Source organism: Eubalaena glacialis, chromosome 8 (genome assembly GCF_028564815.1).
Source record: "Eubalaena glacialis isolate mEubGla1 chromosome 8, mEubGla1.1.hap2.+ XY, whole genome shotgun sequence".
Lineage (NCBI taxonomy): Eukaryota > Metazoa > Chordata > Mammalia > Artiodactyla > Balaenidae > Eubalaena > Eubalaena glacialis.
The window spans coordinates 86,622,906-86,645,151 of NC_083723.1; the positions used below are offsets into that span (position 1 = coordinate 86,622,906).

The 22,246-nt window shown below is 46.8% G+C and overlaps 1 protein-coding gene across 1 annotated transcript in view; it reads left to right on the forward strand.

The window, feature by feature from the left end:
* The first annotated feature begins 2,806 nt into the window (after nucleotides 1-2,806).
* Nucleotides 2,807-22,246, forward strand: part of EEPD1 (endonuclease/exonuclease/phosphatase family domain containing 1) — a 115,049-nt gene continuing 95,609 nt past the window's right edge. The window contains exons 1-2 of the mRNA XM_061197916.1: nucleotides 2,807-3,358; nucleotides 3,787-4,851. Of these exons, the coding sequence (XP_061053899.1) occupies nucleotides 3,974-4,851 (878 nt within the window). The 5' untranslated portion in view covers nucleotides 2,807-3,358; nucleotides 3,787-3,973. The remainder of the gene's footprint in view (nucleotides 3,359-3,786; nucleotides 4,852-22,246) is intronic.

Sequence of the window (22,246 nt, forward strand, 5' to 3'; positions counted from 1 at the left end):
ACTTTTCTTGGGGGAAACCAAAGTCTGGTGAAACCATCCTAAGAATGAGACAAAGGTCAATGAATTGTAAAGGGGACGACATTTGGAGCTGTGGCATTGGCTTTTCTTGCTGGGAAAACAAGGCCTGAGGATCACATCTATATGATACATACTGCTGTGAGACAACCACTTCAGTATTTATAAGCTTAAAACAATGACAATGTATTCTCTCTCATGACACCTGCCTTCTGGGTCCCCAATCCTAACTGGGGAGTGTTCACTGGTCTCTTCTGTTAGCTCCAGACTCACCTTCTTGGACCCCTTTGTTCCCCTTCAGCTTCCTCCTCTCCACCCCAGGTCACATATCCATCCTCCCTAAAATTACCATCATTTTTTTTTTCTTTGCATTCAAAGAGCACTCCTTTTTATTTTTTGAAGATTTCCCCCCAGTCTTTATTGAGGTCTAATTGAAGTATACTAAACTGCACATCTTAAAAGAGTACAATTCTATCAGTTTTGACATACATACTCCCGTGAAACCATGACCCCTCAAACATTTCTATCACTCCCCAAAGTTTCCTTGTGTCCTTTTTTAATCCATTCCTCCATCATATCCCCAAGCAAGTGCTGATCTGCTTTCTCTCTATATAGGTTAGCTTGTATTTTTCCCTGGAATCATGCAATATGTTCTCTTTTTTTTGCATGGCTTCTTTCATTCAGTATGGTTTTCAGATTCTTCAGTATTGTGGGTATTAACAGTTTGTCTTTATTGCTGAGTAGTATTCCATTGTATGGATATACCACAACTTGTTTATCCATTCTCTACTGGTGGATTTGGGTTGTTTCTGGGTTTTGGCTATATACCAAATTTCCTATTAAAACTCGCGTACAAGACCTTGGGTTTTATGCTTTCATTTCTCTTTGGTAAATACCCAGGAATGGAATCGTTGGCTTGTGTGCTAGATGTATGTTGAGCTTTTTAAGAAACTGCCAAACTGATTTCCAAAATCGTTGTATCTTCTCACACTCCCATCAGCAATGTATGAGAGTGTCAGTTGCTCCACATCCTCACCAGCATTTGGTATGGTCAGTCATTTTAAATTTAGCCATCCTGTTGTGGTTTTTGTTTGTTTTAATGCACAGCAGTTTAGCTTTTGGCTTCATTTCTAAAATGGGGAACATATGCTTATGTTTCTAGGAAACAAAACCAGATTATGCCTGTTGTGCCGGTGAAGTTAATAGTTCCCATCTTATCCTCCAAAGTGTTCTGGATTAAATAATAAAATATGTTCCAGCCCAACTAGCAATGCCCCCAGGCTGTCCATCCATAGCCACAAAGGCCCATTAAGGCATTCTGATCAACAAAGATTTCTTCTTCCTCTAAAGATATTTTTCTGTTAAACAATTTTTTTCGCCCTTATCACAACAGGATTACCGGAGGAAAGGAGTGGCATAATGTAGCCTAGTGCTAGGGTTGGGGAGATAGGAGAGGAGGTAGAGGGGGTCAGACCAGGTCCTGATGACATCATTTGAGCTGGATGCAGTCACGTGTGACATAGGTAAGATCTATTCCTTAACTTTTCTACACAAGAACCCGGAAATCCCTTAGCTTTTATGTCTAAGCTAGTTTGACTTGGATTTCTGTCACTTGCCATTAAGAGTCCCGACCAGTATACACAGTCAGAAAGGCGATAGCATTTTGCCAAGCCTTGGCTGGCTCTCATTTCACATCTGAAGTACCTCTGCGTTCCCTGAGAATTGGTTTTTGTTGACCTAGCCTGGGAAATTTAAAGCAGAAGCACCGGTCACATTGGTTGGGGATGAAACTTCAGAGGTCACTGAATACCCAGGATCAAAGTATTCAACGGTATCACCACACGGTTTGTTTAATCGAGTACTCTAGCTCCGTGTATCCACTGTAACGCAGCAGGCTCTTTAATCTTTAACTAAATTACCATTTAGTGGTATGATCCAAAAACTCTTCTGAATTTTGGGAAGCAGCCTCCATTTCCAACTAACACGTTCTTCCTCCTTAATAACTAGATTTAATACTTATAGAAAATATCCATATTTACTCAGTGCACTAAACGTGCAAACGAGCAACGCTATGTGACCTATGTGAACACATCTCTAATCCGTGGTGCGCGCCCTCTCCTAGTAGCACAGAGTTGCTAGGGCTGTTTGAGGACATCTCTCAGTAAGCAGGGCAAAAGTAATACTCCACAGGAAGAAAAGAGGACGCCGAAAGTGGGGGGCAGAAGTTAAAAAGATCCCATTCAGTCCTCTCTCGAACGTTCTCAGACAGAACTGAGGCGAGGCCCCTGACCCGCAGGGGTGCCTCCCCAACTGGGCGTGCCTTCGCCCTGTCCCCACGCCCCAAAGACGGACTAAACTCGGGCTGGCGGCCCGGTAGCTTCTGCCGCACCCCTGGGTGCAGCCCACCGGAAAGCAGTCGGGCAGGTCTCGCCCCGGGAGAGGCTAAAAAGCCTCCATCCCGCACAACCAGCTCTCGGTCCCCGGTAGCAACCCGGGCTCAGGAGCAGAGGACCCGAACACAGCCTCGCGTTGACCCGCCGCGGCTCCTCTGGCGTAGGCGCCGCCTCTTCAGTCTCTAAATCCCGCCTCTGCGCCCCCGGGCCGCCTCCTCCCGGCAGGGCCCTGCCTCCGCACTCCCGGTGCCATCACCACCCCCACGCGCTCAGGCGAGCCCTCTCCCAGCATAGCCCCGCCTCTCACACTCCTGGGCCCCGCATTCCTCCACCTCGCGTCCTCGCCCCGCCCGCGCGCTCTCGGGTTTGGAGCTCCCAGGTCCGGGCCTAGAGCTCGGGCCCCGCCCCCACGTGCCCCGGAGTCCGGGGGAGGAGTTGGCGCTCGGGAGGAGGCGTGGCCGTGGTGCCAGCGGAGGCGCGGGCGTTGCGGCCGGGACTTTGGTTTTGACACGGACGGCGAACGGGAGCAGTGTCTCTGGTGCTGGGGTGTGGACGCGGTTCTTGCGGATCCCGCGTTCGAGTCGGGGGCAGGACTTTTTGTCTGGATCAACGCAACTGCGGCAACGCAGCAAGTCCTGGTGCAGCCGCAAGACTTGGTGCAGCCGCAAGACTTGGTGCAGCTGCGGCGGCCGGATTTCACCGCCGCTGCCGCCTCCGTAAAGCCCTGCAGCTCCTGCCGGTTCTGGGAGAGAGACTCTTGAAGAGTTTCTCCAGCAGAAAGAGCTGGGACGCGCGGCCTGAGGCGGCGTGGGAGGGATCCCGCGGCCCGCCCCTGACCCGCACCCGCGCGGGCCCTGGCTCAGAAGGCAGCGGGCCAGCGCTGTCCTGGCCTGGGCTCAGGCCTCGGAGCCGCAGGTGGAAGGAGGAAGCCCTGGAGGAGCGGCTGAGAGGTGGGGCGCCGGAACGGCGGCGGGTCTGGTAGGGGGCGATAAACCCCTTCTCCGTGCCCGCACTAGTGAGGACGGAATTCCAAAGTTGCTGGTGGCGCTGAGTGCCAGATGGGGGCTACCGAAGCAGGGGGAGATGGCCCCAGTTCTGGGAGAGTTGAGAGAGGCAGGGACGAGAGGTGTAGGCTGATGGGGATAGGTCCCTTTCCAAGAGAAGCGGCTTATAGCGTTTTTGGACCCCAGTGTGATAAAAATTGGACCTCACCAGAAATCCTCATGGACCAGCCCTCTTGTATGTGTGTTTTCAGAGGTTCACAGACAGGCATCAGCCCTGGACTCCTGGCTAAGAACTCCAGCTCTAGGTAGGGAGTGCTAATGCAAACTGATTAACTGATTCGATCGATTTGTATGTTTATTAATTTGTTTTCCAGGTGGCCAAGTGAAAGGTGGTTTGGACACGCTGGGCATGGCTATTTAGTGTTTGTCTGTGGTAACCATTTCATGCCCTGAATCCTGCACCTTCTCTTCTGTGCCTGTGAGCTCTACTGCGCTTCCTCCCTAGCCAGAGAGTTCTTCTGTGGTGGTGAGGCCTTCCTGGCCCCTTGATCCTGGCCAGCCATGGGGAGCACCCTGGGCTGCCACCGCTCCATCCCCCGGGACCCCTCGGACCTGTCCCACAGCCGCAAGTTCAGCGCGGCCTGCAATTTCAGCAACATCTTGGTGAATCAGGAGCGGCTCAACATCAACACGGCCACGGAGGAGGAGCTGATGACCCTGCCTGGGGTGACACGTGCGGTGGCACGCAGCATCGTGGAGTACCGCGAGTACATCGGTGGCTTCAAGAAGGTGGAGGACCTGGCCCTGGTCAGTGGCGTGGGTGCCACCAAGCTGGAGCAGGTCAAGTTTGAGATCTGCGTGAGCAGCAAGGGCAGCTCGGCACAGCACTCTCCCAGCTCCCTGAGGCGGGACCTGCTGGCGGAGCAGCAGCCTCACCACCTGGCCACCGCCGTGCCCCTCACCCCGCGCGTCAACATCAACACGGCCACCCCGGCTCAGCTCATGAGCGTGCGCGGCCTCACGGAGAAGATGGCCGTCAGCATCGTGGACTACCGCCGCGAGCACGGGCCCTTCCGGAGCGTCGAGGACCTGGTGAGGATGGGCGGAGTCAATGCCGCTTTCCTGGACAGGATACGGCACCAGGTGTTTGCCGAGAGGTCCAGGCCCCCGTCCACCCACACCAACGGGGGCCTGACCTTCACCGCCAAGCCTCACCCCAGCCCCACCTCGCTGAGCTTGCAGAGTGAGGACCTGGACCTGCCCCCAGGGGGGCCTACACAGATCATCTCCACTCGGCCTTCGGTGGAGGCCTTCGGAGGCACAAGGGACGGGCGGCCCGTGCTGAGGCTGGCCACCTGGAACTTGCAGGGCTGTTCAGTGGAGAAGGCCAACAACCCTGGGGTGCGAGAGGTGGTGTGCATGACGCTCCTGGAAAACAGGTGAGGAGAAGAACCACCAGCGGTGCTGGGTGTGAAGGCAGCTCTTGCGTGTCCTCATTCGTGCATGCAAACGAGTGGATTTTTGGGGGGTAGGGAGAGGGCAAGATTTTTAAATCATTGTTCTTGAGGCCCCAGCCAGTATTGTGCAGTATTCTGAGTGGCTTAGCTCTTCTTCTGCTCCAGAATTTTCTGAATACAGCTGTCTGGGCTTGAGGTCTGTATCTTGAACATGGTATATCTGAGATCAGTTCCTAACTTTGGGGTAAGTGGAGATTGTATTGGTGTTACTGCTTTGGAGAATATAGTTTGGCTTACAAGACTTCATGGGGTTCACACCAGATCAGGCACTCAATGCCTGGGAACTATTGCAGTTCTGCATGTATGAAAGAGCTACTTGGATTTCTTTTTTACTTGGGAGGCAAAGTCACATTCGTTCCACCAAATATGCCTATTTGTGTGCAGAAAATCATCTTAAAGGCTAGGTATTTGCAAACACATGTGCTATGTATATTTACCAAAATGCTGTGAATGAATCACTCTTCATTCTTTTCCTGTATTTAGCCTGAAGTTGGTTTTTAGGCCCACAGTTGCAGCCCCAAATGTATGTAACCTCTCCTGTCCCAGAGTCAGAAAAGTCCAAGCTGAAGTGTGGTGAATATTGGCCAGATTTTCCCATTTGAACCATAGAAGATGAGAGTTGTAGGATGGGCTCTTATCACTGAGTGTTTACATTATTCACAACACTGCTTTCTGTAGGAACTTCCGTTAACCCTCCCTAACACAAAACAATATTATTGTAGTAGTAACTTGCGCTGTTAGTGCAATAGTGTATTATATAACATAATCAACTTTGGGAAGGAAAGAAATGTTTCTAATGGTCCCTTCCAGGGCAGAAACCCTCTGATCCCGGTCTGGAGGGAATTGGCCATGCCACCCCCCAAGACACAGTATGTTTAGGGCCACTCGCTGCTTTCTTTTGCACTGAGCTATTGGTGAGGCTGGTGAGGTGGCAGTTAGTGACATGAAGTGACTTCTCGGTGGGAAATCACAGTGCATTGTGGCAGAGCATCAGGATAAATGAGTGAGGAGAAAACCAGGTCACAACGTTTCCCTGGCATCCTCCCACTGGCATGCTCCGTCACTGAGGATTGAGGGACCTTGCATCAGCTCAGGGAACGGGACCTGGGGAACCCCTGAGTGCTCTTCCTGCACCGCCATGTCCTCTGTTTTGCAGCATAACTCACTCCTTTTGCAAAATCATCTAGTTCACAGGTGAGAACGGGACTCAGCCTAGGAGGTACTTGTCGGGAATGGCTTGGCAATTGTTCTCTCCATCCATGGCTGCATGGGTGTATGTATGGGCAAGGAGAAGGGAGGAGGAGCAGGGGGGCTAGCTATTTAATTCCTATCACGAGTTTTCTTAAGGCTTAGTTTGGGGGGTGGAGGAGGATGAATCAGGATCTGAAGTTGCCCCAATAAGAATGATAGACTGGGTAGCCCTTGCCCACTAACTATGACAGAGTTTTCAAGTGTGGTCTCTGGACCAGCATCAGCAACTGACTCAGAAATTCTGGGTTTCTGTGTTTTCACGCACCCTTTGGGTGGTTCTGATATGCACTAAGGTTTGAGCCCCGTTGTACTGTGTATCGGCAGTCAGCTATCCCCGTGGGTTGCCCTGTAAAGCGGCTTCCCCTGCACTGGCTTTTCGACAAGGTCTGTGAGTCCAGGCAGAGCTTTCTAGGTACTATTTTCTTTGGTTGTTCTGGTCATCCTGTTATTCAACCATATGATGTTCTTTCTGGCCAGAGTTTGAAGGATTTATTCAGATTCTAGAACAGATGAATGTAAAGGGTAGAAAATGGAAGAGTGAGCAAGAAACAGCCGACCTCAGAGTGGGCTCCAACCTGCAGGGCAGACCTGGGGCAGCCAGGGGCACACCGAGGAAGAGCGCTAGCTTGTCCAGCGAGGGATTTGTCCTGGTGTCTCTTGTTTGGATTTCCTCGAGGGGTGATGATTTGTTGAAGGTATTTGACTGCTGTCCTCAGGTGAGAGTGCAGGAAGAGCTTACCCAAACCCAGAAGGGTGTAGAAGGGAGCATCTGGGAGTGACTTTAAATGTGACTTATGTCCCCATCACATTTCTCACACGTGGCCACATCTATTGTCCTGTGGGTTGGTGGTTCCTTTTGCCTGTTCACGATGTGTTCAGTATTCTGGGTGCTCCAAGCACCTTGTTAGTGTTTGGTAAACCTGAAGTAATTGGCTTAGGGCTTGACCCCTTTCAGAACTGGAGTGGGTCCATTTGCCTGTGTGACTGTCCTAGGGCACCAAAAGATGCCTGGCTGTGATCACGTGTCTTCAAAACAGCAGTGCACATTCTCCAAGAGCTGTGTTCATCCTGATTCACAAAAATCTCTCGCATTCCAGCTGATCCTTTTATTAGTAAGAAGAAATACATTTAGTTTGAGCAAGAATGGATGCATGTAATTTTTTGGGTGGCTCTTAATTTTCATACATTAATATATATGTAGTACAGGAGTTACCTGACTTCTGGGTGTGCCTTCATATTTTCCAACAGCTTTCACATTCATTTGATTTCTTCAGTAACTCTAGGAAGTAGATAATGCATGCTTTTATTAATGAGTCTCCATGTCTGGGTGAGGAAACTAAAACCAAAGTTAAATGACTTACCTCCATCCCACAACTCATTAGTGACTCAGCTGGGACTAGGACCCAGAACCTTCTGACTTTAGACCCATGCCCTTCACAGGCGTGCTGTTTTGTAAGCACCTCACCTTTATCCTGCCTCTTGTTCAGGCATCCCACACTCTGCCTAACCAAGGGCACTTGCCAAATTGTGTACTAGTCCCATTTTCTTACATTAAATCCATTGTAAAGGAAAAAAAAAAAACAAAAACCCAAAACGAAAACCCTTGGCTCCACCTCTTAATGTGTTAAACTGATGAAATTCCTTAACCTCTCCAAGTCTCAGTTTTTCCATATGTTAAATGTAGCTAATGGGGAAAAAAGCCCACAGAAACACAAATGCTTGGGCACTTCTTTTGCAAAGAGAATAGCTGGCTCTTGTTTTCCTCTCTGTGGGTTTGCTTTAGTAGGTGGGGGACTAAAGCATGCCTGGGTGGGACTCTAATGGGATAGTCTGTTCTGGCCCTGAGATGCTGCTGCATTGGTGGACAAGTGTGTATGAGTTACAAGAAATCATGTTTTGCACATGAAGCCTGAGATAGGGCAGCAGAAAGCTTGATAATCACACGATCACCGGGAGCCTTCAGGGATGTCACGCTATGGCACAGAACCGACGGGTTTCATCAGATTCCTTTGCCAAATCTCAGTCTTAGGCAGTGTTTTTCCTTGTTTTCAGTTTTATGGAGCAGGACTAAAAGAGGAATGCTTCTGCTAAATACTCTTGCAAAATTTGGTGGCAGCCCGCCTATGGAATGAAGATTGTTTCTTTTTTTCTCTTCCAGTTTTACTGAGATACAGTTGACATACAGGACTGCATAAGGTGTACAGCATAATGATCTGACTTACAGACATCATGCAGTGATGACCACAATAAATGTAGTGAACCTCCATCATCTCACATAGATACAAACTCAAAGAAATAGAAAAAAACATGTGTTTTTCCTTGTGATGAGAACTCTTAGGCTTTACTCTCCGAACAACTTTCATAGGTAACACACAGCAGTGTTCATTATATTAATCATTTTATACGTTAGGTCCGTAGTACTTACTCATCTTTTAACTGGAAGTTTGTACTTCTTGACCACCTTCCTCCAATTTCTCCTCCCTCCACACCCCGCCTCTGGTAACCACAAATCTGATCTCTTTTTCTAAGAGTTTGTTTGTGAAGTGTAATTGACCTACAACACTAGGTTGGTTCCTGATATACAACATAGCTATTCGATATTTCTATATATTTCAAAATGATTACCATGATAAGTCTAGTTATGATCTGTCACTATTCAAAGATGCTACATAATTATTGACTATGTTCCCCACACTGTACATTTCATACCCGTGACTCATTTATTTTGTAATTTGAAGTTTGTACCTGTTAATCTCCCTCACTTATTTCTCTCCCCCTGGCCCCTTCTGGCAAGCATCTGTTTGTTCTCTGTATCTATGACTCTGTTTCTGTTTAGTTATGTTTGTTAATTTGTTTTCTAGATTCCACATATAAGTGATATCATACAGTATTTGTCTTTCTCTGTCTGACTTATTTCACTTAGCATAATATCCTCCAAGTCCATCCATGTTGTTGCAGATGGCAAAATTTCATTCTTTTTTATGGCTGAGTAATATTCCATTCTGTGTGTGTGTGTGTGTGTGTGTGTGTGTGTGTGTGTGTATAAACAATATCTTTATTCATCTATTAATGGGAACTTAGGTTGCTTCCATATCATGGTTATTGTACATAATGCTGCAGTGAACATAGGGGTGCATATAGCTTTCCAAATTAGTGTTTTTGTTTTCTTCAGACCTATACCCAGGAGTGGAATTGCTGGATGATATTGGTAGTTCTATTTTTCATTTTTTTGAGGAACGTCCATACTGTTCTCCATAGTGGCTGCACCAATTTACATTCCCACCAACAGTGCACGAGGGTTCCTTTTTCTCCACATCCTCTCCAGCATTTGTTATTTGTGGTCTTTTTGATGATAGCCATTCTGACAGGTGTGAGGTAGTATCTCATTGTGGTTTTGATTTGCATCTCCCTAATGATTAGTGATGTTGAGAAGGTTGTTTAATTTTTATTTTTTGTTTTTTGCTGAGGAGTTGTTCTGTTTTGGAAAGTCCCTTTGGTTTCTGAAAGCGTAAGTCCTGTGCGAGCTGACAGATAATCTCCAAAAGAAATAAGGAGGTTTAGCATCCCACTTGTACATTTTCCCCATGGCCTCCGTAGAAGGGAACATGAGTCTCAAAGTCTTGAGCCTTTTTACGGTCTGAATCTGTTTTCTTGCCTCGTGTTTGTTTGCGATATCAAAGCACAAGGTGAATTAGTGCCTGGCAGCACGCACTCATTGTGAAAAAAAGAGATTTTAGTTTATCAGACTTGATTAGTAAGCTCAATATAGACACAACCCTTCTTGTCGTTTGATTCATTCAATGAAATACACCTATTGAATGGCTGCTGTGTACCTGCATATGCTGAATTCCGGAGTTAGACTGGCCCTGTTTTTAAACCAAGTTAAGCAAATGTGAATCACCTTTTATGGCTCAGCCTCAAAACAGTCTGAAAAATCCATACATTTTATCAAAAGTCACTGAGTAGGACTGATACCTGGTTGAATTTTTCCTTTAAGAATAATGGGCTTGGGGCTTCCTTGGTGGTGCAGTGGTTAAGAATCCGCCTGCCAATGCAGGGGACATGGGTTCGAGCCCTGGTCCGGGAAGATCCCACATGCCGCGGAACAACTAAGCCCGCGCACCACAACTACTGAGCCTGCGCTCTAGAGCCTGCGCGCCACAACTATGAGACCGTGTGCTGCAACTACTGAAGCCCGTGCGCCTAGAGCCCGTGCTCCGCAACAAGAGAAGCCACCGCAATGAGAAGCCCACACACCGCAACGAAGAGTAGCCCCCGCTCGCCGCAACTAGAGAAAAGACCACGCAGCAACAAAGACCCAACACAGCCAAAACAATAAAATAAATAAAATAAATAAATTTATTTTAAAAAAAAAGAAGAATGGGCTCATCCTGTGGGACTGAAAGGTAGATGGATGCAGCCAGACATAACATCTGGGGGCAAAGTGCCCAGCAATCCCCTTAAAGTAGAAATTGTGAAATCTATTTTGACAGCTGTGGAAACGGAGGCTCAGAGAGATTAAATGGCAGCCATGTGGCCTTCAGAAATGGAGATTTTGGAATCAGGTTTTGAAGCCAGACGTTTGTTTGATTTCAGAGCAGGGAGTGGAGGTGTCTCTTCCCCAATTCCACGTCCCTTGACTGACCCCCGGCCCACCTGCTCTTTCCTCCCTGTCTTGGGTCTGAGGCTGGCCAGGCACCAGGGCTTTCCCTAGACTCTCGGGACTGTGTCAAGCCGCTGGAGGCCTCTGCTCCCTTCCTGTTTTTGTTCCTCGGAAGGACAGGGCTTTTGGCCAGAGGTAGAGCACTCCAGAGGGCGCCAGGGCCCCTCCACCCGGACCCTCAAGTGTGAGTCTGCGTGCGACCTTGGCTCCACTCCAAGGCGGAGTTCCGGTTTTCTGAGCCAAGGAGATCTGGGTGGTTTCCAGAGAGAAAGGTGGTCAGAAATAAGACTGCTGAGGATTAATAAGGGAAGAGAGTGTGAATGAAGGGAAAGCCTGGGGTGGGCGGATGTGGGGTTTATTTCACCAAAGGGAAAGCTGTTACTTTTGTCTTTCCAGAAAGCTGAGCCCGTTTGGGATCTGATTTGGTGAGGGTGGGGCGGGGATGTGCAAAGTATTGATTCTTCCAGGAGATATTCATTCCTTTATTATTTATTCATTCATTCGACAGAAATTTTTTGAGCTCTCACTAAGTACCAAGCTCTGTGTCAGGCTCTGGTAATAAAGTGTAGGACAGGACAAAGCTGGTGCTCTTATGGAGCTTCCATTTTAGGTAAGAAGATGGACAAGTCAGTACACAGATAAATAATTACAGGTAGTGGCGAAGGCTGAGGGTGATGGAGGCTTGCTGAGTAGATGGGGGTCAAGGAAGCCTCAGCTGAAAGCTAAAGAGTCAGCTGAGAAGCCAGGCATGGAAAAACTTGGGGGAAAGAGTGCTTCACCCGAGGAACCAGCAAGTGCAAAGGCCCTGAGAGTGTTTGTTTTGGAGAGAGTGGAGTCCCGGGAGTGGCAGGTGGCTAGGGCTGCAGGGGGAGGCAGGGCCAGGTGGGTGGGCCCTGCAAGGCTTTTACTTTAACAGCGGGAGGAGGCCACAGAGGATTAGAAGCAGAGGTGATGAATTAGCTGTTACCAGGTTGTTCTGGCTGCTGGGGGAACCGCTTGGAGTGGGTGCTGGGAGTTGAGTAGAGAGGCTGATACAGAATAAAGGCTGAAAAGGATGGTGACCGGGGAGCAGGAGAAGTGGGTGGAGATAAGAGGATCTTTAGAGGCAAAAACTGGAAAGACTTGCCTGTGTTTTGGTTATTGTGGGGATTAACTGGGTAGATTCCTAGAAGACAGGCTCAGAGGCATTTAAGAAATCCTGGGGCTGACTCACATGCCTCTGCATTGTGTCGGCATGATGCAGCTTGCTGACCTCACCCCTCCATCTGCTGTTGCCTCACTCTGGACAGGTGTGGGATCTTGGTCCATAGTGGATGGAGGAAGAGGCCTTGTGGTCCTCTGTGCAGCCCGGGTGTTGGGCTATACCCCGCAGTCCTCCAAGCCTTATAGTTGTCCAGCCTCGAGACGAAGAAAGAGCCCAGAGACAGTGACAGAGACATCAATGGTTTATTGGACCGGGGAATCTTACACAAAGGGTCCTGGATCGATACCCCACCTTGTTCGGCAGATGGCGGGCAGGACATGGCAGCAGTCTTTGGTACTTGCTGGAGAAGGAGGCTATCGTTTGTAGGGGGGAATTGACGTCCGGTGTGCTCATCAGTTACCAGGGACTAATTAAGCCCTATAATTAAGAGGATTGGGTAGTGATGTGAGTGAAACAGGGACTGGTCGAGCAGGAGATGTACAGAGAACAAGAGAACAGCCATCTTAAATGGCCTAACCACACACTGGGCATCTGACAAGGCCACTTCTGCTGTTTAGTACCAAGTACACGTAGAACAAGGACATATATGGGGAGTTTTAGGTAACTATTTCTATCAAAAGACATTTCCATAAGTTAAATTCAACACTGATCGAGCACTTACCTGGTGAGGTCAGAGGCACAGGGAGACCCCGCCCTGGCATCAGGGAGGTCACAGTCTTACAAGGAGACACGTTCGCAGGTACTTACCGGGGGGATGAGTGTTTTGAACGAGGAGGTCAAGCTTAATAAGCACAGGGGTCTGGTACCTGTTTGCTTGGCTCTTGCAGGTGGGTGGAGACCTCAGCACAGAGGAAGGATTGGAGGACAGGACCAAGTAAGGTGGTTGGAGAGGAGTTAGTCCAGAGGGCGGGGCTGGGGTCTGAGCGGCTAGGGTCTTGTCGGCGTGCAAGTCGCCGCTCCCACTGTAGCCGCCTGGTGAGGAGGAAGTCAGAGGCAGCTCCCGACACGCAGGGGTCCAGCTGGCCCACCGCCCGGGCTCGGCTCTGGAATGCTCAGACTGGGAACGTGGCAGGCTCCCATACACGGTGCCTCACGGGAGAGAAGAGCGTTGAGGTAGGTGTTATTTTTATTTCAAAATTACTCTACCTTACAAAAGATTTTATCCTGGAGTTCCTTAATAACAATCTCTGCCAGTAACAAATAAAATCATGCATTTCACTAGAATGTGATGGGTTCATCATGGACACCCTGGTCTGTGTGTAGTCATGTGCAGCTTAGTGGAAATTCCACACCAGTGAGTCTTATCTGAACATCCAGGATAGGCCACAAAAATGCCCTGCTGTGCTTGGAGTCCTCAACAAATATTTAGGAACCTCAGAAACTTCCTGATCCTATTCCTGATGACTGTACACGGGCCTGATCCGGACAGCAATTCTTATTGTAATGTTTTGATTGACAGCTGCCAAACAGCTGAACTCCAGTGGGTAGAAACCCTGGGGAGATGTGCTCAGAGTAAGCGGTTCATTACAAAGAATTTTTTTTTTTTAAATTTTAAATTCATTTTTTATTTATTTATTTTTGGCTGCATTGAGTCTTCGTTGCTGCGTGCGGCCTTTCTCTAGTTACAGAGAGCGGAGGCTACCCTTCGTTGCGGTGCGCGGGCTTCTCATTGCGGTGGCTTCTCTTGTTGTGGAGCACGGGCTCTAGGCGGGCAGGCTTCAGTAGTTGTGGTTCACAGACTCTAGAGCGCAGGCTCAGTAGTTGTGGTGCACAGGCTTAGTTGCTCTGCAACATGTGGGATCTTCCCGGGCTAGGGCTCAGACCCGTGTCCCCTGCATTGGCAGGCGGATTCTTAACCACTGCGCCACCGGGGAAGCCCCTAAAGAAGTCTTGAATCCTTGTACTAAACTACTGGGTAAAGAAACCCTGAGTTTTCTTTACTGAGTACAGCTGCCTACCTCTGTTGCTCAGTTGTTTGTTTCCAACAAGCCCTTGTTTCCTGCGAATTCTATTTTGATTCAGCCATTACCTGATTAAGCTGTTAAACTGGGCCTTCAATTGTTTTATCTAGAAGCTGCTGTAAACTCCTGAAATGTGATGCCAAGAGAATGTTGTTCACGTGGTCACATTGAAGGTTGTGTGCGTTTTGGGTGTGGTTTTATTGTGTTCTAGGGATCTGAATCTGGTTTGCTCACCCAAAAGCTGGAGGGTGAAGTCACTACTTCGTGTTTCTCAGCTTATGCTAAAAGCATGGTGTCTTTTAAAGTGGGGGGTCTCAGGTGGATTGTTGTTTTTAAAAATACTTATCCAATTCTCTATGAAAAAAAAAAATTCCCCAGAATGTATTTTCATTAAGCAAATTCAGTCTGACTTAAATATTTTTGCAGTCTCTGTTTTCTTAAATGGGGAAAAAGTAAAAATTTTAGTGGCCTCTAAGTACCAGTGATGAGGCTTGGGACTCACCTGCCGGTAGATTTGGGGCTTTGTCCTTCCTTGCTTGGTGAGCAGCCTCTTCAGCTGCAGGTCATTGTGTCATTTTACTGGTTAGCTCTTTGCAGAGTGGTTCCCAGTTGTTTTTAATTTGAGGACTCATTTTAAACAGTGAAATACTGCGTGTCCCTCCCCCTCTACATATGTTGATTATATTTTCAGTGTCCATGACCGTGGTGGTAGTAGTAGTTGTACCAAGAACAAAAACAATGATAGTTAACACTGATAATTACTGTGGCTGATGGCTTTACACTGGATACCATCATCAGTCCTCTTACAGGTAGAGGAGAGATGGCTCAGGGAAGCTCGTAATTTTCCCCAGGGTCACACAGCTTTTAGGTGATGGAGCTTGGATTTTAATCCAAGCAATTAGATTCCAAGGCTTGATGATAAAAAGCTACTGTTAGTTCAGTAATGCTTTTCCACAAATTTGTATTTTATTCATCACCCCAGCCTTTTTACTGGACTAGGTGCTCCCTTAACCACCTTGGTTTGAGTTCCCTAGTCGTGATCTTGCATAAGTGTGCTGATAACAATATCATTTTGTGTGTGTGTGTGTATCCAGTATTTCTTTATTCAAAGTGGAGCAAGGGTATTTGCAAAGCAATCTGAGTGTGGGATACTATATTTTTATGACTTTCCAGTCTTTTTACAATCATCTTGCCCACACCTATTTTGACAGCAGTCTCTTGAAACAATTTGCTTTCATAGAAGTTTGGCTAACATTCATCTTCCTTTTCTTAGAAACAACTTTTTCTGCTCACATTCCTGTATCGACAGTCTGTGTCACATTTAGGAGACCACAGTAATATATACAACTGACAAAAACAAGTCTGGGGACAGACATAGCTGACCCTGGGTGAGCATGTGATGCCCCACTCGAGAGGGGAAGTGCACAGCTTATCCGCCGGGAGAGCTCAGCGTGCCACGGGTGCCCAGCTCTCAGCATGTTTTACGAAGGGAGTGGGGACAGTCTGGTGGATCCCTTGAGCAGAGGTTGGTTAGGACAACCTCTGTTGTGTTTTTAAGAACACTAGTACCTGGGCTCAAGTTACATTATTTCTGGAGTCTAGAAACAGCATTTGCTGTGGATGTATATTGCAGACCCCTGGCAGTAACTGTGGGTTGTAACTGATGCACTGTTGTTTTTTCTAGAAGATTGACTCAAAAATATAACTAGTTATGAGGTCAGGAGTTCATTGACCCAGTTTCTTCCCCCAAATCTCGTGCGACTTTTAGAAATAAAAGAGGTGAAGGAGTAATGAGCTCTTTAAAACAATCTTGACCTAATACCTGTACTAGTCAGCATTTTCTTCAGTGCCATAGTTGGCCCGCTTATGAAACTCATGAATAACTGTGAGCTGGGAGGGATTTAATAAGCAGGTGGACTGGAATTGATGGTGTATAAAACATCTTTCCGAGTTTGTAACTCTGTACTGTCTTTTTTAACCGTTCTGAATTTAATGTTCGAGTTCTTGTTCATGTTAAATTCATGTTCATACATGTGAAACTGTGTAAGAGACTCGTGTCTCAGTACTGACACACTGGGCTCTGTTAAATGCCAGGCAGGACTGTTTGGAGTAGATTTGTAATCTTGAATTGTATTAGTTTTGATGCTTCCAGCATTTACAGTAGAAGTGCAAATAGTTGTTAGATATTGTGAGAGTTTCAACTTAGATATTGTGAGAGTTTCAGCTTGGAAATAAAAGTTGCTTCTGTCCTTTAGACTTTTGGGTAAATTGAAGAACATCTGAGACTCTAGATGATTGTTCAGAATGTTACTATTTGCAACTATTTATCTAATCTATGAAAATCAGGAATTTCTTGTCATTGACCTACCAAAGCAAGATATAGAAATAAACTGGGTGATGAGTGAGAGATAAGACTGCAGGATTACCCATAACCCCTGATTCCAGATACATATCTGTGTTCATCAAAATAACTGTGGTATTTTTATTGATGGATTATATTGACAAAGGCTGTATGTTTAAATGTATGCAGTTCTTCTGAATCACAAAATCCCTTCCAACCCTTAGGCTTTTTCTCCAGAGAGGGAAAATGGCCACTATTTCTACCAAATGCCCTTCAATTCAGAGAAGGAAAAGTATTTGTTTTTACAGGTAAGATTGTATTAGTTTGCTAGGGCTGTCAGAGCAAAGGAGCATAGACTGGGTGGCTTAAACAAAAGATATTTATTTTCTCACAGTTCCGGAAGTCTAAGATCAAGGTGTCGACAGGGTTGGTTTCTTCTGAGGCCTCTCTCCGTGGCTTGTAGATAGCCGTCATCTCCCTGTGTCTTCACATGGTCCTCCCTCGGTACCTGTCTGTGTCCAAATTTCCTCTTCTCATGAGGACATCGTCTTATTGGATTGGGGCTACTCTAATGGCATCCAAATACAGTCACATACTAGAGTACTGGGGGTTAGGACTTCAACATATTGGTTTTAGGGGACACGATTCATCCCATAACAAGATGGTGTAAGAGAAATCGCCCAGGGACTTCCTCTTTGGCTTTTTGTGAGAAGCCTGTTCCTCTTGGTTTTTCCTGGGGCAGTGATGATTTCAAGTACTTGTTTAACAGTTTAAATGCTGGAGAAAGCTGCGTTAGAGTTCCTGGAGTGACAGTCTGCTGGACAAGAGGAACGGCTTTCTGGCCGGGCCACGGCAAGTATACACCAGCAGTTAGGGACTGGGATTTGTTTCCCTTGAACTTCTCTCCTTCCACCTTGCCAGTCCTTGGTTTTCTCCTGAAATGCCAGCAGTGACCTGAAACCTTCTACCCACCCCCGCCAAGGCAGCAGCTCCACTCTGCCAAGTTCTCTGCTTGCCCTTGGCTACAAGTAATGGTGACACATGAGTTTGTCTGCCCTTTAGAATTTTAGTGCCCTTTAGCATGGCCGTGGAAAGGTGTGATTCAGAGGGACCACTGTGAAACCTACTCAACTTCGACTGTCCCTGACTTATTGTTAAGCATCACAGCTACGGGCTCCCCTATTGGCCTGCGTTTCCCCTCCCATAACAGGCATTCTGTTGTCATTGCCTGTGTGATGCCCTCTGTACTCCCAGACTGTACATACAGCCTAGTTTCAGCACCCTAACACTCAGGAATTTGTGGAAAGGAGAAACGACCCCTGACATCTATTGACTATTTACTTTGCCCCATGTGCTCTTGCTCAGCCTTTTATATTCATTAACTAACTTAATGTTTGCACCATCCCAGTGAGGTTGGCAAAGTATTCCCACCTTACGCATAAGGAAACTTAAATAATTTAAGTAAACTTGCCCAAGTCGCATGGTTGGTGAGTGTAGAGCAGAAGTTCAAAGCTGGGCAGAATTACTCAGAGCCCAAACACTTTTTATATTCAGAGGCAGAGAATCCATAAACCTGGAGATGGAACCAGGAGGTTAAGGAAGGGGACAGTTCTTTCCTAGTCTTTTATATCTAGAAAGTGTGAGAGACAAGTTTAAAAGGGAGGTGCTCCCTGGAACAGGGCCCAGCTGGCGCTTGAGGAAGTCATCCAATTCTATCATCCAGTGAGGTCGGGAATGCAGGGCTTTGGGGACACAGGATTTTTTAAAAATTGAGATATAATTTCCATACCATATAGTTCACCCCTTTAAAATGTACAATTCAGTGGTTTTTAGTATATTCACAAAGTTGCACAACCCTCACCACTCTTCCAGAACATTTTCATCACCCACAAGGATACTCCATACCCATTAGTAGTCACTCCCCTCCTCCCAGCCCCAGGCAACCACTGATCTATTTTCTGTCTCTGTGGATTTGCCTGTCCTGGACATTTCCTATAAATGAAATTATGTAATATATGGCATTTTGTGTCTGGCTTTTTTTTTACTTAGGTTCATCCATGTTGTAGCATGTATTTTTCTTTTTTATGGCTGAATAATATTCCATTATATGGATATACCTCATTTTCTTTATCCAGTCATCAGCTGATGGACATTTGGGTTATTTTTACTTTTTGGCTATTGTGAATAATGCTGCTATGAACTTTCATGTACAAGTTTTTGTATGACATACGTTTTCATATCGCTTGGGTGTATACCTAAGAGTAGAGTTGCTGAGTCATATGGTAATTCTATGTTTAACACTTTGAGGAACTGCCAGACTGTTTTCCAGAATGACTGCACCGTTTTACATTCCCACCAGTGGTATATGAGGGCTCCTATTTTCTGCACATCCTCTCCAACGCTTGTTGTTGTTTCTTTTTTATTGTAGCCATACTAATGGCCATGAAGTGGTATCTCATTAGGGGTTTTAGTTGCATTTCCCTAATGACTATTAGTGATACTGGGCGTCTTCTCAGGTGTTTACTGGCCATTTGTATGTCTTCTTTGGAGAACTGTCTGCATAGTGCTGGGTGGCCTGTTCTCACACCTGTTTCCAAGCTGATAAAGTGTATCTTTGTGCTGACTCCCTTTTCACTCCATATTCCCCTCTTCCTTGCCCCTTAGTTACAGGATCATTATACCAGAGCCTAACCTAGAATAATTGTTTTGTAATAGGAAAAAATGCCTGCCATCCTACAGAAACAAACCCCCCATCTGGGAAGGAACCTGGAGAATTCCATTTGGTGTGCTTCATTACATATTCTGGCTGGAGCGGTCTGGCTGCACTGGATTTGTAACACTGTCCTTGAGAAGCACTTGGTGTCCTTTGATTTTCACATATAAATTATGTGTTTTGGATGGAACTTCAGCACTTTTTTACTTTTTTCCAAAGTCAAAATGTAACGTTATCCTATGCCAGGATTTGCAATGAGAGGTAATTTGGAGATAGTTCATGATAATATCTGCAAATTCCAGAACCCTGGGCCAGGAAGGAACCTCCCACAGGACTCTACCTAAGTCACCCCAGACGAAATGATATGTATAATGTTTATTTCCTTATTCTTTTGAACACAGCTGTAGAGCATTGAATCGTTAGACTCTTAAGTTTATGGCACTCTCTCATCCATCAGTGCTAGGCTCCACTTCTGTTTGGTTTTATTAAAAAATTGTCTTCTTCATCCCCCTCCCCATTCATCCCCCTCCCATAGATTCCCAGTGCACAGTGTTAAATATATGACCTTAGACATATCTTTGAATAATGTAATGGTTTCATCTACAAAAAACCTTGTGTTTTTATGGTTTCCAGCTAGTTCTTTGCTCCTGACTGCTGCTTAGTCATTGGCCACGTGCAAGGGTAGGCCAGTGTCCATCCCCAGGTGATGGCGAACCACGCTGCCTCAGGCCCCCTGCTACCAGTGAGGCCACCATGTCCTTCACATACTTTTCTGGCTATTTGGATTTCCCCTCTGGGGGACACCTTTTCTCAGCTTTTGCCCAGTATGTAAAATTTAAAGTTACTTTTTTTTTTTTTTTTTTTTTCAGTTGTTTTGAAATGTTCATGCACATTCTAGATGCCAATCCCCTTTTTGGTCTCAGAGATTGCAGAGCTCTTCTCCCACGTTATCATCCTCTGTTAACTTTGTGGTGCCCTGCACACAACAGAAATTCTTAATTTTGCTGTGGTTAAATCTATCAGTCCCCTTTTGGATGCTGTTGAACAAATCCATCTCACCCCAAGTTCATTCTTACATTTTCCTCTTAGCTTCTTAGTTGTATAGTTTCATCTTTTGCATTTAAGTTTTCACTCTATCTGGAGTCTACCTTTGAGTAGGTATGAGGTCGGGATCCAGTTTTCTTTTTTTTCAATTTTTCTAGTCCCATCCACAAACAACTTGTTCCTTCCCCACTGATTTGTATGCGCACTTTATCATCCTTTATCATATGTGCATGGCAAATTTAATGTGTGTCAACTCGATCAGGTGCTGTAACCACACTGTTGTTAATACCGTGGCATCTGGTCAGGTAACTCTCCTTCCTTGTTTTTCTGCTTAAAAAATTCCCTAACCTGAGAGCAGGGGAGTGGCTGCCTCAGGCTCTGGCTTCCCCGGGGCGGTGGGTGCCTGCCCTTGACTGCAGGTGGCTGTGAGGTGAGCGCCCGGCCACTGAGCCTGGCGGGGAAAGTGGGCCCCAAGGGTGATGTCAACGGGGAGGCTGGCATGGGGCGGGTGGGTGACGCCGTGAAGACCACCTTCCCTGGGTCGGGGCCGAGGCCCTGAGGAGCGGCCGGGGCCTTCGTGGGAGGAGACAGTGCCCCGGTGCCTGATCCCCGTCTGGAATGGACGGATGGATGTGGTGTGTGGATGGGTGCCCTGGGAAGGGTGGGAGCGTCTGCCGGGCCGACCCCCGGGTCAGGCTCTGATTTGAGGGGCGGTAAAGAGCGCTCACTTTTTGTGCCGGCTCCTGTTGGTTTCTCCGCCAGTTGGGGCTTCAGCCCTCTTCCGCCGCTGCACAGGCGGGGCCGGGGTTGGGTCTGTCTCTTTCGCCATCATCCTGCGCACCGGCTCGGCTCGTGGCAGGCGCTCCACAACAGGAAGGAGAACTTGGGGAGCGGAGCGGGGCGAGGTCTGGAAAGAGCTTTGGAGCCAACTCTGCCAAGGTTCCAAACGTGGCCCCGCCCGTTATTAGCCTGGTGGCCTGGGGCAAGCTGCTTAATCAGCTTTGAACTTTGGCTGCCTCATGTGATAGGGGCTGTCACACTGCAACCTTGCTGGTCAGAGGTCTACAGAGCACCTAGCACTGGGCTGCACGTGGTAGGTGCTCAGTACGTAGGAGTTGTCATCTGGGTGTCACCTTACAAGAAAGTTCTCCAGTTCATTAAGCATGTCCTGTGCCAGGCTGTGCCAGGTATTGGGTATCCAGAGATGAATGACCTAGCCCCGCCCTTTGACAAGCCCACAGTTCAGGGTGAGATAGTAATAGGTAGGTAGGTAGACAATAGCTAACCCTGATGCTAAGATCAGGGTGTAAACGCAAGCTGTGGAGATGCATCCCTTAGCCCAACCTAGAGGTCCAAGGGAGGCTTTCTAGAAGAGAAGCAGCCTGAACTGAATCTTGGCAGGTGACTGAAGTTAGCTGAGGGAATAAAAGGCAGAAGGGCATTCCAGGTAGAGCGACTGGCAGAAGCAAAGCATGGAGACAGGGAGCATAGTGCATGCTGGGAAAAAAAAAATTCTCTAACCAGAGAAGTTTTACAGTCAGTTTGAGTTTCTCAAATATCCTGTTGGAATTTTGATTGGGAATGCATTGACTTTATACATGAAGTTTGAGACAATTTGACATCATTGAAATGATAAGTCACCTTTTCCTGGAAAATCTATTTCTTCATTTATTTATGTCTTCTTTTGGAACTTTTAATAAAGCTTAACTTATTTTTCCACGAAGATCCTGTGCATTCTGTGTTAGCTTAGATCTTAGATACTTTGATTCCCTGTTTTTAAAATCCCCCAGAGAATAAAGTTCCAAAGTTTTCTCTGTTACTCATTCCAGTGTTTAACTGTTCTTATTACCATGATACTCTTCCTTCACTTACTGTACATCCCTTTTTTGTAGTTTAGGCCCATTTTTCTAAGTCTTTCCTACTAGAAGTAAAAACCAGCCAGTCAGAACCTCTCTGAGGCTCTCTCTGTATGTTTGGAGACCTCAGTTCAATCTCCTTCCACCTTATATTCTCACCCTGAATAATTTTAGTTCATTTTGCCTTTCTCCATGATTCATATTTTTCAAGCATAAATCAATTCTTCTTTTTAAATCTCAGATTGCCCTTCTTGTATGAGTAGGTATACAAATATGAGCAGTCC